General features: G+C 57.0%; 5 protein-coding genes across 5 annotated transcripts; 2 read left to right on the forward strand and 3 right to left on the reverse strand.

The window, feature by feature from the left end:
* Nucleotides 1–496: 496 nt before the first annotated feature.
* Nucleotides 497–3,343, reverse strand: CYME_CMI251C (heat shock protein ClpB; the record flags this gene model as incomplete). Its single annotated transcript, XM_005536346.1, has 1 exon — nt 497–3,343. The coding sequence occupies one exon, from the start codon at nt 3,341–3,343 to the stop codon at nt 497–499; it is 2,847 nt and encodes a 948-aa protein (XP_005536403.1).
* A 1,892-nt stretch (nt 3,344–5,235) lies between these two features.
* CYME_CMI252C (DNA topoisomerase I) lies at nt 5,236–8,508 on the forward strand (the record flags this gene model as incomplete). Its single annotated transcript, XM_005536347.1, has 1 exon — nt 5,236–8,508. One exon carries the CDS (start codon nt 5,236–5,238, stop codon nt 8,506–8,508), a length of 3,273 nt encoding a protein of 1,090 aa, XP_005536404.1.
* A 713-nt stretch (nt 8,509–9,221) lies between these two features.
* On the reverse strand, nt 9,222–9,818 carry CYME_CMI253C (hypothetical protein; the record flags this gene model as incomplete). The annotated part of the gene is made up of 1 exon (XM_005536348.1): nt 9,222–9,818. One exon carries the CDS (start codon nt 9,816–9,818, stop codon nt 9,222–9,224), a length of 597 nt encoding a protein of 198 aa, XP_005536405.1.
* Nucleotides 9,819–11,111: 1,293 nt separating this feature from the next.
* CYME_CMI254C (hypothetical protein) lies at nt 11,112–11,678 on the forward strand (the record flags this gene model as incomplete). The annotated part of the gene is made up of 1 exon (XM_005536349.1): nt 11,112–11,678. The coding sequence occupies one exon, from the start codon at nt 11,112–11,114 to the stop codon at nt 11,676–11,678; it is 567 nt and encodes a 188-aa protein (XP_005536406.1).
* A 76-nt stretch (nt 11,679–11,754) lies between these two features.
* On the reverse strand, nt 11,755–15,441 carry CYME_CMI255C (importin beta-3 subunit; the record flags this gene model as incomplete). Its single annotated transcript, XM_005536350.1, has 1 exon — nt 11,755–15,441. The coding sequence occupies one exon, from the start codon at nt 15,439–15,441 to the stop codon at nt 11,755–11,757; it is 3,687 nt and encodes a 1,228-aa protein (XP_005536407.1).
* Nucleotides 15,442–16,091: the final 650 nt, after the last annotated feature.

Below are 16,091 nucleotides of genomic sequence, written 5' to 3' on the forward strand. Positions count from 1 at the left end.
GTCGGAAACGTTGCGACAGGCGAAGCACACACGCACACACCCGCACGCACACACACACAGGTATGGTGTTCAACAGCTTCGGATGTGCACTTGTTGGTGCACCAGGCGCTGTTATGTATTGTGGATACGGTGGCCTTGCACACGTACCGTACGCACCCTTCGCGTCACCGCGTCTATGGAGCGTATCGTGCGCGCTACGACAGAAAACACTGTACATGCGTTCGTTTATCCCCCCAGGAGTATCGCAAACACCATCAGTACCACACGGTTCGGCGTGCTGGCATGATGATGTGCAAGGCTTTCTATACCAGTGAGTTCTTTTTAGAGCAAGCACATGGGCCCGGGGTTTCCCCTCTCTGCCCCGGGCTTCGTTTCGACACAGCGAGCGCGCTGCGTTTTGCCATACAAGCGCTTCCTTCCGCCCGCCCTGGGTACTACGCCAGACACGAGTAACGTGTTTGTGCAGAAGACTCGACACAGCGCTGTTGATTCGTATCTAGATGGGGACGGGCTCCGCTTTGAGCACGGGTCGAATCACCAGCCGTTCGTTCTCGATATCGGCGACAACGGTTTGTCCATCCTTGATACTGCCGCTGAGAATGCCCTTGGCCAGCGGTGTCTCCAGCTCGCGCTGCACAGCACGACGCAGCGGGCGAGCGCCGTACACTGGGTCGTAGCCGACTTGGGCTAAAAAGTCCAGGGCGGCTTCGCTGGCCTCCAGGTGGATGCGGCGCTCACTGAGGCGCTTGTTCAGCTCCTCGACCTGCATGCGTACGATTTGGTGCAACTCGGTACGCATCAATGCATGGAAGATGATGATCTCATCGATTCGATTCAGAAACTCGGGACGGAACTGCGCCCGCACCGCATCCATCACCATCCGGCGCATGGATTCGTACATGGCGCCCGTTTCATCGGAGGTCATTGAGGAGAGGATGTGCTGAGAGCCCACGTTACTCGTCATGATGACGATACAGTTGCTGAAGTTCACCGTACGACCCTGGGAATCGGTTAAACGTCCATCATCGAGCACCTGAAGCAAAACGTTGAACACATCCGGGTGCGCTTTCTCAATCTCGTCCAGCAGTACGACCGAGTAGGGACGTCTGCGCACGGCCTCGGTCAACTGGCCTGCTTCCTCGTAACCGACATAACCAGGAGGCGCTCCGATCAGGCGCGACACAGAGAACTTTTCCATGTATTCGCTCATGTCGATGCGAATGAGGGCATCCTCGCTATCGAAAAGTCGCTCCGCAAGCGATTTGGCCAGCTCAGTCTTACCGACGCCGGTAGGCCCCAGAAACATGAAGGATGCAATGGGTCGGCGCGGATCCGCGAGACCGGCTCGGGAGCGTTGAATCGCCTCCGAAACCGCTCGAACAGCGTCGCGTTGACCGACTACGCGTTTCGACAAGTCACGCTCCAGGCTCATGAGTTTTTCGCTCTCACTCTCCGTAAGCTTTTGTACGGGAATCTTGGTCCACGCGGCAACCGTCTGCGCAATATCGATTTCCGTGACCTGATCTCGGAGGAGCGGCATGTGACTCCCGTTGCCCGCCATCGGATCTAGAGACTCCTCGGCCTGTTTGAGCTCCTTCCGCAGTTTGGGCAGGCGATCGAACTTGAGCTCCGCAGCGCGATTCAAATCGTACACTTGTTCCGCACGGTCGATTTCGAACTCGACTTGCTCTATTTGACTTTTGAGATCCTGGATGCGCTCTAACATGCCCTTCTCCCGTTTCCATTGTTCTTCAAGTTGCCGCTGGCGCTCGCGCAATTCCTCGATCTGTTTGTCTAACTGAGCCCGACGTTCGACGGTCTTTGTATCCGTGTCCGATTTCAGGGAGACGCGCTCCATTTCCAGTTGCAAAATGCGACGATCAAGCTCATCTAAACTCTGCGGCTTGCTGGTGATCTCCATCTTCAGGCGCGCAGCCGACTCGTCCACCAGGTCTATAGCCTTATCGGGAAGGAAGCGGTCTGTGATGTAGCGATTGGAGAGAACTGCGGCCGCAACGAGCGCGCTGTCTGTAATACGAACACCGTGGTGGACTTCGTAGCGCTCCTTCAAACCACGCAGGATGCTTATGGTGTCCTCCACAGATGGCTGGTCTACGAGAACCTGTTGGAATCGTCTCTCGAGAGCCGCGTCCTTTTCAATGTACTTGCGGTACTCATCCAACGTGGTTGCACCGATGCAGCGAAGTTCGCCGCGCGCAAGCATCGGTTTCAGCAGATTGCCCGCGTCCATTGCACCGTCGGTCTTGCCGGCGCCAACCACGGTATGGATTTCGTCGATGAAGAGAATCATCTTGCCCTGGGCCTCGGAGACCTCCTTCAGGACTGCCTTGAGGCGCTCCTCGAACTCGCCCCGGTACTTGGCGCCAGCGATTAATGCGCCCATGTCCAGCGCGATGACCGTCCGATTTCGAAGCGACTCGGGCACATCGCCATTCACGATACGCTGAGCGAGACCCTCGACAATGGCGGTCTTCCCGACACCGGGTTCACCGATGAGCACTGGGTTGTTCTTCGTTCGACGCGAGAGGATCTGCATCGTGCGTCTGATTTCCTCGTCTCGACCGATGACTGGATCCAGTTTGCCCTCCCGCGCGGCCTTGGTAAGATCTCGTCCGTATTTTTCAAGCGCCTCATAAGTGTTTTCCGGGGTCTGTGTGGTGACGCGCTGACCACCACGGATCGACCGAATGGCCTCTTCCAGTTTTGCTTCGGGTACATTCAGCTCATTCAGAACGCCACGCTGGAGCCGCGAGTCCCTCCAGGCCGCTAGAAGCAAGTGCTCGATGGAGATAAAGTCGTCGCTGTACTCGCGCTGAATGCGTGCCGCAGACTCGAGCGTCTCCCGCAGCGAGCGTCCCATGACCTGCGAGCCAAGCTCGCCCTGTACCTTCGGCTGCCTGTTACAAAAGCTGCGCACGCGTTCACGAACTTGAGGCAAACGTGCCCCAGCTTTGTCTAGAATACGAGTGGCGAGTTCATCGTCGAGTAGCGAGAGCAGCAGGAACTCGGACTCGATGACTTGCTGCTGGTAGTCACGTGCGAGCGTTGCAAGACGTGCAAGCGCTGCCCATGCCTTTTCCGTATACCGCTCAGCGTTGAGCAAGTTTCCATCGGGCCCACCGCCACTACCTCCTGCAACCATGCGCGGCCAGCGTGCAACTTGCACCCGTTTGGGCGGCTTTGCAACTCTCCAGCTGCGCTGCACGAGGGCACGAGGCCTCCCGCTGTGTAGCGAACGGCCGGCCTCGAGCCACGACGAGGACGCAGCACCCAACGGACGCAACGTATGTAGTTGCTGTGAGGTTACCGACCAAACAAACATTTTGTTTCCTTTCTCGTTGTTCTATGTACACTTTCAGCGAGCAGCAACACCAATGCCGATACTCCGGGAGATTGGCTATACTCGGCGAGGCTATGCGATCGATGCGCTTCACCATCGCGTAGGCGCGTCGATTCGGGAAGACTCGCGCAGCTGCGCGGCATTTCCAGGCGCCGAAAGCAGGAGCGGCACGCTGCGCGGATTGCCGCCTGCGCGACACGCGTATCCAAATGAGCGTGCATGATACGGCTGTGCGCTTTGTAGACATTATTCTAGTTTTATTCTATTTCTTCTTTCCGACACGCACAGCCGCGCGGTGCCATGCGCAGGTTCCACGTGCTTACGAGTTCATACGTCGTTTTCGGATGCTCGATCGCGGTTTTGGTGTGGTTCTTTCGACGCTTTGCCGCTGGAATTCCTTATATCACAGAAAATATCATGAATCGTGGTGTCATCCAACAGGAGTTCGTAAAATAACTGATATCACACTCCAGAGCATTCATGTAAGCATCTAGTCTGCTTCGCGCCTTACGTGTGCGGCACGCTCGCACATCCTATATTCTTCAAAATTTCGCTCTTTCTGTTTCCAGGTAACTCATGGGCGATACAGTGCGCACCGCTGGATTAACGACGGAGAGGACTCGACGTTGTCCCCTGACGACTTGTTTATGAGCTCGTCTAGGAATTTCACTGAACTTGTGAGGTCAAATATTCGATTGCCTTCAAAACAGAGATCCTCTTCTCCTTATGGCCATCACGAAAACGGATCCGACAGCATCATTATGATAACTCACACGAGATACGCTCCGAGACGTTCCCGTCGCTCCCATTAGCATGGAAACAGGGCCCTGCTCTCGAATTGGAGTCATCCCAGGGATCGCTTCAAGTGTCGAGCGCGTCATCGTGTTGCACGAACAGAGCAGGGGCGGAACCAAAGTTCTCGACTTGTTCTCTATCCTGGATTTGCCTTCCGCGGCTGTTTCATCCTCAGGTACATCAGGTTCAGCAAATTTCCCATTGAATGAAGCAATCTGCTCTTGCGCATGCGGTGGCCAGGGTTCTCGCATGGGGCATCGCTCAGAACAAACCCGTGATCGTTGCGGACGGACCGGGTGCGGAAACAGAGCAGATCTTCGACGACAGCTTTCTGTACCCGTCAAGGGCATATACCCAGCGATGAAGTATGCATTCAGGCGTCACAGAACGCTGCCCGGAAAAAGGAGATAATAGGGACGTACGGGAAACTTTCGACGACACCGAGGTTTCAGCGCTGTGCAGGGCGCCCAGAAGCGGCGGACACTCAAGGTGGCATTGACAAACGAAGTGCAGATCACGACTTCTGATGGAGGTTGAATTACGCGGAAAGCAGCCGAAGCGTTTCCCTCTCGGGACTTGAACCCTGCCGTCAACATATAACTCGACTGCTCGCAACGGACCCGGAGCGCACCGAGAGACCAGCGCATGGAAAGCCAGGCGATGGGAGTGAGACGAAGAGAAAGCCGTCGCATGAAAAGCCCACAAATACTTATATGAATAACAATTGGAAGAGACCCAGAAAATTAAGTGCACGCTCGAGCTAGACGGCCCGTTCTTCTCTCTTCGAAGCGGTCTGTACGAGGCCAGTCGACGCGAGCTGCTCCCGCGACGCTCCAGATCTAGAACAAATCTGTATAAACTACCACCGGCCCATGGCATGCGCGCACTGCAGGCCTCCGCAGCCCAGTACCGGGTCGTAGGCAGTACCAGCGTTCTCGCAGACGTCGGCGTTACGTGGGCGTTCTTGTTGTTGTCGTTTCCACGGGTACCGACTCAAGCGGCTTTGCGCTCCACATTGTGCTTCCAAGACGACTTGTCTTGAAGGTGCGAAGGTTGAAGGACTCTGGTTTCTGCAAAACATGTGGGTAGGAGGTGCGTGGCCGACACCCCTCGATAGCGTAACGCGGGTGTTACCCGCGTGCTGGCGCCTGCACGCTGCCGCAAAGTGGAAACCTTCCTTTCACAGACAGGTGACGGTGCCATCGAGGGGTTACGCACCGCAAATCAGAGAGCTGAGTTCAAGTAGAACTGAGGCATTGCGGCGTAGCATACCACTGCGAGCGCAGCTTGAGCCCGAGAGCAACGAGCGAGGCTCGAAGCCAACTGCAGCGAAACGAGCACCTCGCACGAGTCGTCGAAAGGTGACTGGGCTCAAGGCTGCACGTTCGAGCAAAACCGCAGTTGCGAAAGCGACCGCCCAGAGCGATGGAGTGCAGCACTCCACCGAGGCGGCTGAACGCTCGCCGTTGGACAACGAGGCCGCAGTTGGAAACCGCAAGGCGCTAGTCATCGTGGAGTCTCCGGCAAAGGCGAGAACAATCCAAAAATTTCTACCGCCGAATTATATTGTCGAGTCATGTATGGGTCACGTACGAGATTTGCCTCAGACTGCACGCCAAGTACCTGCAGAGCTAAAGGAGCATGCATGGGCGCGCCTCGGCGTTGACGTAGAGGACTCTTTCCGTCCGTTGTATGTCGTTCCGGAGAACCGCCGTGAAACCGTAGAGCGTTTGCGAGAACAGCTGACACAGGCGAATGAACTCGTGCTCGCAACTGACGAGGACCGAGAGGGTGAGGCCATCTCGTGGCATCTGGTGGAGCTCCTACAACCTCAGGTGCCCGTTCGGCGCGCAGTTTTCCATGAAATTACCGAAGACGCTATTCAAGAAGCCTTTCAGAGCTTTCGTGACATTGACATGAACCTGGTACACGCGCAGGAAACCCGAAGAATTCTGGATCGCCTGGCCGGTTACACCCTTTCACCACTGCTGTGGAAGAAGATCGCGCCGGGGTTGTCGGCTGGCCGGGTCCAGTCTGTCGCACTTGCCATGATTGTGGAGCGCGAACTCGAGCGACTGCGCTTTCGCTCAGCCCAGTACTGGAGCATCCTGGCCCAGCTTCGTATCGAGCACGTGCAGGGCACCGAGTCACCGATCCTGGAAGCAGAGCTTGTTCGCATCGGGGAAGCACGCCTCGCTATCGGCAAAGATTTCGATGGACGTACGGGCAAACTCAGAGAGGACGTGCAATCTGAGAACACCAATGGCCGTGTGAAAGTGATCTGGCTCGATGAACCAACTGCGAATAGACTTGCGGCGGAGGCCCAGTCTGCACCGCCGGGCTCTTTTCGGATCGTCTCGATAGAGCGACGTCAGGTAACGCGTACACCGCCTCTGGCGTTCACGACTTCAACCCTGCAGCAGGAGGCCTCTCGACGCCTCCGCGTCACCACGCTTCAGGTGATGCGCGCTGCCCAGTCTCTCTACGAAGGTGGCTACATAACGTACATGCGAACAGACTCTCCGCAGTTGTCCATGCAGGCCACAGAGGCTGCCCGACGAGCAGCAGCAGAGCGCTTTGGCGCCGAGCAGGCAGTCCCCGCTCAAGCGGCGCCACGCAAAACGTCCAAGAAGCCGAAGGGTGCCCAGGAAGCGCACGAGGCCATTCGGCCGGCCGGGCGCGCCTTCACGCCCCCGGAAGCCCTGAGCCTGGAACCTCTCGAGAAGCGCCTCTACGAACTCATCTACTATCGTACGCTGGCTAGTGAGATGCAGCCAGCGAAACTCCGCCAAACAACATTGACCATCGAAGGTCCAAAGGAGATGCTGTTCCGGGCGAGCGGCACCGAAGTAGAATTTCCTGGTTGGCTCTTGGCCTACGAAGCACTTCGCCGCGTACACGAGCATGTCTCCGAATCTGGGAGCGCTGCTTCCGTTAACGAGGACTCTGCACTCGATGAGCAGGGATTACTTCCGAGAGACGTGCACCTTTCGGAGGGCGACAGCCTCACCGCGGTCGCTGTGGACCCCGTCCTGCACGAGACCAAAGCACCGGCACGCTACACCGAAGCGTCGCTGGTCAAGGAGTTGGAGACGAACGGCGTGGGGCGACCCAGCACCTACGTCAGCATTATCGAAACGCTCCTGGAGCGTTCGTATGTGATCCGGAAGGGTTCGTCCGGTTCGGCATCGAGTCTGGTGCCAACCTTAACCGCGTTTGTGGTCGTGCGCTTCCTCCAACATCATTTCCCCAACTTTGTAGACGTTCGTTTCACCTCCGAAATGGAGGCTGCACTTGACCTCATCGCCAGAGGTGAAGCCGACCGCATCGCCTACCTGCAGCAGTACTACTGTGGCGAGTCGGGGCTAGCAGCTGCGGTGCGGGCGAAAAGCGACACAATCGATGTCAACGAGGCACGACGAGTCTACCTCCCTGCGCTCGAGGGCGACGCAGCGGCTCCAGAGGTCACGGGTGAAGCGAAGACCACCGCTGCCGATGGTGAACGAAAGGAGTGGCCGAAACCGCTGGTTTATGTGGGCCCGTATGGACCTTACGTTGTCTACGGCGAGAAGGTTTCGTTGCCGCGGGAGATATCGGCCGAGCAGGTCACCCTGGACACGCTGCGTCGTCTGGCGGAACAGCGCAAGTGCGCTGCAGAGCTGGGCGTGGATCCACAGACCGGGATGCACGTCTACTTACGAACTGGACCCTATGGCCCATACGTTCAGCTGGGCGAGGACCCCGGCTCGATGGCAAGTCACACTTCCACGGAAAAATCAGCAGCACCCAGTACCGATGACGCAGCGCCTACCGACAAACAGCTCGATTCCGCGAGAGAAGCGTCGCCAGGTACCAGTGCCCGTTCGACGAGACGCGCTCGAGGAACGGGTACGAGTGCCCGAGCTCCCCATGAAAAGCCGAAGCGGGTTTCGTTGCCGTCGTGGCTGGACCCAGCACGAGTTGATCTCGAACTTGCGCTGCGCCTGCTCTCCTTGCCGCGGATTGTTGGCGAGCACCCGGCAACTGGCGAAATCATTCGCGCAGGCTACGGTCGTCTGGGTCCGTATCTTCTCTATCAGGACAAGTTTACGAGCCTGAGCAAGTACGAACCTGGAGGCGCCTCTGACCCGCTGTTCATTGATCTGGAAACGGCAGTTCATATTCTGGACACTGCGAAAACGTCCAAGTCTAGATCCAGGTCGACGAAATCGAAAACCAGCGATGCCGCTGAAGAAGCGAATGGGGCTTCATCGGAGTCTGCGGACGCAGCACCTACGGAAAACGACCAGCTCAAGGCACCGCCAAGACGCGGAACAGCGCCTCGAACTCGCTCCCGCAAAACTTCCGGTTAGGCGCGTCGCAACCAAGTATGGAGACACGGGGGGGTCAAAACCCCCGCGGGCATAAAATAGAGCGTCCATAGGCAGGTTCATGAGGTATTCGTTCGATACGCGCTGTGGCCCGTAGACACGACGCTGCGGTTCGCGTCTGCGTTGCTCTTCGTTGTTTGCAACGCGCTTTCATCCGTAAGCAAGCGAGTCCGACTTGATTCCGCGTGGATGTGTTCGATGCTGGCCGTAACGCCTGGTACCGCAGGTCCAACGCTGCAGGCAGACTGGGCGTCGCACTCGTGCTCGTCCCCAGTGAATGATGATCATTCAGGGAGGTATGGGTTGTGTTTCGACGTACTCGGAGTTCTGCTGCAGAAATGATACATGCTCGCCTAGATGCCGACAAACATCGCGCACGTGGAAGTTCCTGGTTGGACGCAGCGTTCTTATACCATTGAACAAGTGCGCGTTTGTGTGACAGTGCCGACGCATTCACCGGGAAACCTGCGCGTCTCCGAGACCGAAACGTATCCAGACGTCGCATTTGGAACAAGACGTACCAGCGTTGGAAAAGCGCTCACCAGTCCAACAACATCCAAGTCGCCATGACGTGCACACCTCGAGCACCGCGCTCGCTCTGTTGTGGTATACTCGCCAGGTGCGAGACGGTACACGCTCCCGACGCTCACCGCAGCCGTTCTTTTGCGCCTATATCGAGCGCACAGCTGCTGTTTTCAGCGAGATACCTTGGAATGCCGCGCTTTGGACAGAGCGACCGGCGAGTTTAGCTCGAGATAGAGCACGCTGGCCTGGTTGCCACTGCCGAGCGGGACCCGCGTGTACCGCGGCAAGCGCACAAGCGAGCCGCCGCCGCCGCCTCCAGTTGCGCCGGCCTCCCGTGGCTGCCAGTACCGCCGCCATGCACTCGCCATGAGTGCTTCGTTTCGGGAACGCTTGGCGCTCCAGTAACTTGGCAGCCAGAACCTGCGCTGCCAGGCGCGAACGGTCGCAAGTGCGCGCCAGAAGAGGTGCACGTACGAGAGCATGTTGTGGCTCAGTTGCATGGACTGCCGACCCTGCCGCCTGGCCTCTGTAATAAGGTACCAAACACGATCGTAGAGTCTTGCTGCAAGGTCTAGTCCGATAGAGAGTCCAGCGGTGCTCGCACTGAGCCAGTACGGTAGCTGGGCGAGCGTCTGCGCGAGCACGCCTGTGGCGGCTCCCAAAAAGACAACGAGCTCTAAACTCGTGATCAGTACTTGAATGTACAGCGGCACCGATACCACAGTGCGGAGTGTGTACCGCGTCCAAGTGACAGGACCACCGGTCATCTCACCGCAGTTTCATGTGTTTGCATGGGCTTGTCTGACGCTCCAACACGCCGTTTCCGACGAGCGTCCGATAGTACGGGATGTGCGGCGGCGGGGGAGGCGCTCCAACGCACATGGCAGCTTGATACCATTTACGCCATATATTTCTATTCATAAACAGTTCTTCAAAACTAGACTTTCCACTCCATTCTGTTCCACACTTGCTCCAGTGTGTACACCAGGAGCTCGACATCCCTGTGCGGTGTACCCTCTAGGTCGTAGACAAAATGCCTATAGAATATATATGCTTTACTGAAGTGTGCATGGAGAACTGTATTCCTCCTTGAGGTCAGTCATACTATTGTGCTCAGATGCTTGAGGAAAACTGAAAGAGGCGAGTAGATGTGCTCTGTGCCAAAAACTGGTATCCGCAAAGGCCGCTTGCGGTCGCTAGCAGCATATGATCCGTTCGTCACCTTGCGGAAACGAAAAAGCGACGATACGAACCGCCACGGGCGTCTCTGTTTCTCAACCGCTTATCCGTGTGATCCGACAAACACTGGGATACAGTCGCAAGAAAAGTCCCAGTTCAGTCAGGGCCATCTTCCACCGCAATCGCAAATTCTACAGAGATCCTCGAACGCCACGATCGTTATGCACCACAGGGACGTCTGCGTGTGTGTTGCTCCAGTCGATATCGGTATTTTGTAATCGAGAGCAGCTGCATGCGGACATCGATCTCGACCAGAAACATCCCAGGGATGTGCTGGACTCCACTCAGTTGTCGCTTTGTTGTCCTATGCACCATTTTCCCGTAAACGTGCACGCTTCCAGATATGTGACGCACTTCAACGCAACTTTAGCAAGGTTACGATGCGGCGTTGCGCTCGACTGGGGTATTGTGCAACCGTCGACTTCTGGCAAGCGCGTCGCAGTCCGATGCAGGCTCCAACGGAAGCCAGGGTACCGGGGAAGCTCCAGGCGTTGACGTATGTTGCGCATGTATCCATACGCACAAACATACCACGCACAAATAGCACGCTATCGGTTGACATCAAGGCTTCCGCTACTGCAGCTTGGTGACGCTCAAGGCGCTCGCCACAAACCGCGCACCCAGCGTCCTCAACTCGGGCAACGCGTCCCCGGACTCTGTTCGGGCGTTGCTATCACCTGAGGCCTGTGCACGCCCCGGCTCTGGTGACACCACCGGCGCTATACCACGCGAAAGCGTAACACCGTGAACCTGAAACACCACACCACAGAGCCCAGCGGTGCGTCTTGTGCGACACCACGGCACCAGGTCTGTTGTTTGGTATGGAAGCAACCACCAGGGCAGCGGACGTGCCGGAGCAAAGTGATGATCCCCTGCCAGCACCAACAGAGCTCCAGTATTGGAAAGCACACGAAGAGGGCCTTGCAGGTCTCTCAGAGCCTGTGAGCGGGACGTTGCGTGCACGGCGAGACCCCGACTGGGACGACGTGGCGCTGCCGCTGCCCCCGGAGGCCATGCACGCCGACTACGGCCGGTTGGACTCGAGCCTACGTGCTCGCATGGACGAGTTAGAGGCGCTGGAGTCGAAGCTGGAAGCAGAACGCGTGGCGCTGCAGGCGAGAGGCCCCAGGGAACCACCAAACTGGCGAGGTCTCTTTCGTCGAGCGAAGGCGTCGGATAACGATAATGATACTGACGTTCGTCAGCGTTTGCAGGAACTGCAGTTGCACGATAAACCGAGCACAAAGCCGAAACCGAGCGTCCCTAGAGTCGCTGCGGTAACGAGTGCAACGACGAAAGCCTCAGAGCCAGAGGCGGCTCCGCGGCCCCTGTCGAGGTTCAAGCAGCGGCAGCTCGCGAAGCGCGCCCAGGACACGCGCTCGCCATAAGCGTAGACCCGCGTTCGGCTTGTGCCGAGTTTACAATCGAAGAAAACGTTGTGAGCTGCTGCCTCGATCACTCGAGCTAGGCACGGGCAGCCAGTATCAAACGATGGAACAATTCGTATTCTGCGGCGTCGATGGAGGCAAGGCGCTGCAGCATTTGTTGAAGGGCAGCGGGAGGCATTCGCGCAAACACGTCTTTCACGAGGTCCAGAGTCGACGGCTTGAGCTTGCCCTCGACAACAGCAACCTGGCGCGCAATCAGCAGAGGTATCATGTCGTACAGGTCGCTTCTATTGGGCAAACCTGCATGCATCGGCAACTGAATCAGAGCGGTGATGGCTGCATCAGCCTCTCCGAGCTCCGCCTGCAACGGCAAATAGTCCAGCACCGCCTTCAGAGACGTTGGTGCAGTAATGCACTGTGGATGTCGTAGGGCGATTTGCAGCAGAGCCGAGGCGGCTTTATCTGCCGCCTTTTCAGCGTCCTCATCGTCGCGTGCGTTCGGATCGAGCACGAGTTGCTCCAGCGACTCTGTGATCTGGAAGTTTCGATTCATCTCGGCGAAGAGTTGCTGCTCAGTGCACTCAGCACATATTCGAATGCCGTAGGCGGCAGCCGCCTGCACATGTGCCTCTGTATCCTTGAGGTACGCCGCAAACGCCTGAAATGCTTGCGGCAAAATGTGGACACCGAGTGGACCGCTGAATTCCAGCCATGCGGCCCAGACGTTGAGGGCCGCGCTCCGTTCACTCGGAGAATGCTCCTGGGATATCATGGATGCAAACAGGCGCCCGACTGTGTTGATCTCCGACATTCCCGTTGAATTCGTTTCCGAGGCCGTTGTGGGGTCCTCCGCGCGCCACCTCCGACCGCTGGTCCTGGCAGGAGCATCCTCATCGACGTCATCGTTATCGTCGTCATCATTCGTTGATGCTACCGAACGAATCGGCGTCTGAAAGGCCGCGAAGAATCCGTTCGGCCCGTTGTGCTTCAGGAGGGTGCGTATGAGGTTGCTGCAGCCGAACAGCACCTCATCGTCCAACTCGTCCTCCTCCTCGAGATTGTGGATCTCATCGTCGTCTAACTCATAGTCTTCTGCTTGGGTGAGGAGTCGCTCGCGCACCCGCTCTTGACGCTCCTTGAGGACACTGAAAATGAAACAAGCAGCGTCCAGACATTGCTGTGTGGAGAGCACGCCATCGCCCGCCACCTCTAGCATGTTATCCAGTGCCTCAATCATGGACACCTGCACCTCCACCTCCGGTTCGTTTTGTGCTGCATGACACAGTTTGGGGAGGAAGAAACTCACAATCTCGCGGACGGCTTCTGCGGAACGTTGCACATCACCCTGGGAGGTAAAGTGATCCGCCGTGCACTCAACCAAGTCTGGAATAGCCTCCGCCGCAAACTGGCGACATTCATCATGATACCAGAACTCCAAGTTCTCTACAATAATCTGCGTTATGTCCATCAGATAAGGAAACAGGGAACCTTTCAGCTCCGCGGCGAAAGATGCTAGAATCGACAATGCGATGGCGCGATCCTCCAGGTTAAACGCTCGTATTCCCAGTTTCTTGTTGCCCAAGTCGAGCATCGTATAGCCGTCGTCTGAACGCTTTGCCTGGTCCCCGTTACCGTCCTCTGTGGTGGCGACTGCCGCTCCCGCTGCACCGGTATAGCCCTGAATAGCGCCGTCGCGGTAATCATTAGCATCCTGAGCTTCCTTCTCGTCCTGGCCAGGAAAGAACTTCATGTCCGGCTTCAACCGCGCCATTTCGCATATCGTTGGCAGCACGTAGGGCAAATATGGTTCAAACTGCTTGCCAAGGCTCTGACAAATGCGCGCATAAGCCTGCATCATGTATCCTAGCTGTGGATCATCGGCATGGATTTCCATGTTCATCTGACTGGACACCAAAATCTGCATGATTTCATCGGCGTCAGCACGGAAACGTTCAGCACCCACCGCGACACCAATCAGCGTCATGCATTCCATGGCCTTGCTCCGCAAGAGACGGTTCCACTTGTCATCAGCGCTCGTTTGGCGGAGAAGGTGTTTGAGTGGCGGCATGAAGTCGTCGTAGTACTTGTTGAAGGCAGTGCCAACACAGCCGGCAACAGCTGCTACCGCCGTCATGGCCTGCTCGATCGCCAGACGCGAGTTGCTGTTCAGCAACGAAATAAGTTTGCCGACGACCGTGTCCAGGTAAGGAATCAAGTTGGCGGCGCTGGCCTCATCGCAGAAGTTGATGAGAGCCGCGGCTGCATGGCTTCGCACTCGGTTACATGCGTCATCCATAGCGTCAATGAGAGTCGGCACCACATGCCTGTGGAACTTGCGTTGCAGCGTCCCGCCAAAATCGGTACTCATCTGGCCAATACAGTTGATCGCCGCCCAGCGTACACGAGGATGCGGGTCCTTCGTCGCGCCCACCACGAGCTTGAGGACGTCTCCAAGTTGCCGCTCCATGTGCTTCTCGCATCCCTCCCCAATCTGATTGATCGTCATGATCGCTGCGTAGCGGAAGCGCCAGTCGTCGCTGCGTTGCAGAAACTGATCAATATAGCGGAAGGCTTTCGGCACAACAATTTTGCCCCCCAGTGCAATTGCGATGCGATCAAGAGATCCCTGTGCGGCCTCTAAATTCGAATACCCTGAATCGTCTTCAGCAGCATCGCCCTCAGATGCTGAGAGTGAGTCTTTTTCATACCATTCCTTTTCGTCGTCGATTTCGGTCATCATATGCATGCATGCAGTTATAAGCTGTTCGACGATTTGCTGGTTTTTCCGGGTTGAGCTACGAAGATGCTCCGCACATACCGTCAGAAACTCCAGGGCTATTTGGCGGGTTTCGTCTTCCAGATCGGTATTTCCCATCAGAGCCAGCATGGACGATGCTAGCGATCCAAAGTGGTCGCGGAAGAGTCGCGGCTCGCATTGCAGCATCTCGATAATCTCCTCGATGGTTTTCCTGGTGTCCTCCTCGTCGCCGGCAGACATGGCAGTCTCGATGGATGCGCCTAACAAAGGAATCATGTCTCGAAATTGCATACAGTCTTTGCTTTCCGCAGTCTCTAAAATCGCGCGCAACGCCTCAATGGCGTGTTCTCGCACCTCAGCGTCCGGGTCCATGAGCCCTGGTCGCAAGATCTCGTGTAGTTGTCGCAAGTGCGGGCGAAGCGCATCGTCATCAAGATAGTCAAGCAGGCAAGCCAGGAGGTTCAGACCCGAGGCTCGATGACGCGTCACCGTGCTCGTCGCTAGCGCGTACACAACGCTGAACAACTCCGGCCAGGGTGCCAGTTCCGTGTCTGTGTTTGAAGAATCCACACCACTATGTTCGGCGATGACAGCACCGCCAAGCGCTGCGACCACAGCACAAATCTTGCGCAGCTCTGATGGTGTATAGGTCTCGGTACCGTCGGTCTGAAGTGCAAGCAGAAGGCGCTGCCGTGCCCTCGTAATAACACCCATAGCATTTGCCCCGAGAGACGCTTTCTCCAGCGTCGCTATCCGCTGGCGAAGTAGCACTGCAGCTGCGGATCGAATAACAGTGGCTGCTGACGGATCGGCTGTACCGAGCGCACCCGCCGGTGCTGTACAGAGAAAGCTCAGCACGTCATAGGTGGCCACCGGTTCCGTAGCTACGAGTTGGTCAAACTCCGCTTCAGCCTCATGAATTGTCGCTGTAACAGGTGACTGTAACCTGTAAAGCAAAGCAACAACATCCCCCACAAGCCTCGGTGCGACGAGTTCGGCACTCATCACTGCACTCACGAATAGCGTCGTCACTTGAAAGCGGCACAGGGAAGCCGCACGGTTTCTAACGCGTCGACGCGCGGCGCGCGCTGTGACATCCAGCCGCCGCCGTCACGCGGGCGCGTTCAACGTGTCCACCTCGAGTGCTGCGCCTCGAGCGGCGTTGGATACACGAGTCTTTGGAGCGGGTGATGCCTCCGGCGGGGTCCAGGGCAGTCATTCGTATCCTTTGATGGCGCCTGATTCATAGCGTGTGCTAGTACCGATCTGTGGGCAGTTTTAGAGGACGGGTGCCGGTCGATAGATCGTCCGGGGCTGACACGTCTTCGTTCTGCTAAGAGCAGCGGTGATAGGCTTCCATATGGATAGGTATTGTGTTGGCGCTTTCGAGCCGAACAGATGCCTTTCGGATGATGCAGAATATCGACGTTGGTAAACTGGGAAGCCATTCGCTAACACAGAGAGCTTGGGAAACTCTTGTAGAGGATGAAATATTCCTGAACACGGACCTGGCTGGACGACGATCTCTTCTCGCCTTGCGGAAATGTGGATGGGGTGCTCGGTGCGCGCTCCGCGGCGGGCGGTATCTCGGAAGCACCGTACGACCTTGTCGACGGTGATGCCGGCGCCTCGATGCTCCGACCTCTAGTTTTCAG

The sequence above is a fragment of the Cyanidioschyzon merolae genome, chromosome 9 (genome assembly GCF_000091205.1).
Source record: "Cyanidioschyzon merolae strain 10D DNA, chromosome 9, complete genome".
NCBI classification, from domain to species: Eukaryota; Rhodophyta; class Bangiophyceae; order Cyanidiales; family Cyanidiaceae; genus Cyanidioschyzon; species Cyanidioschyzon merolae.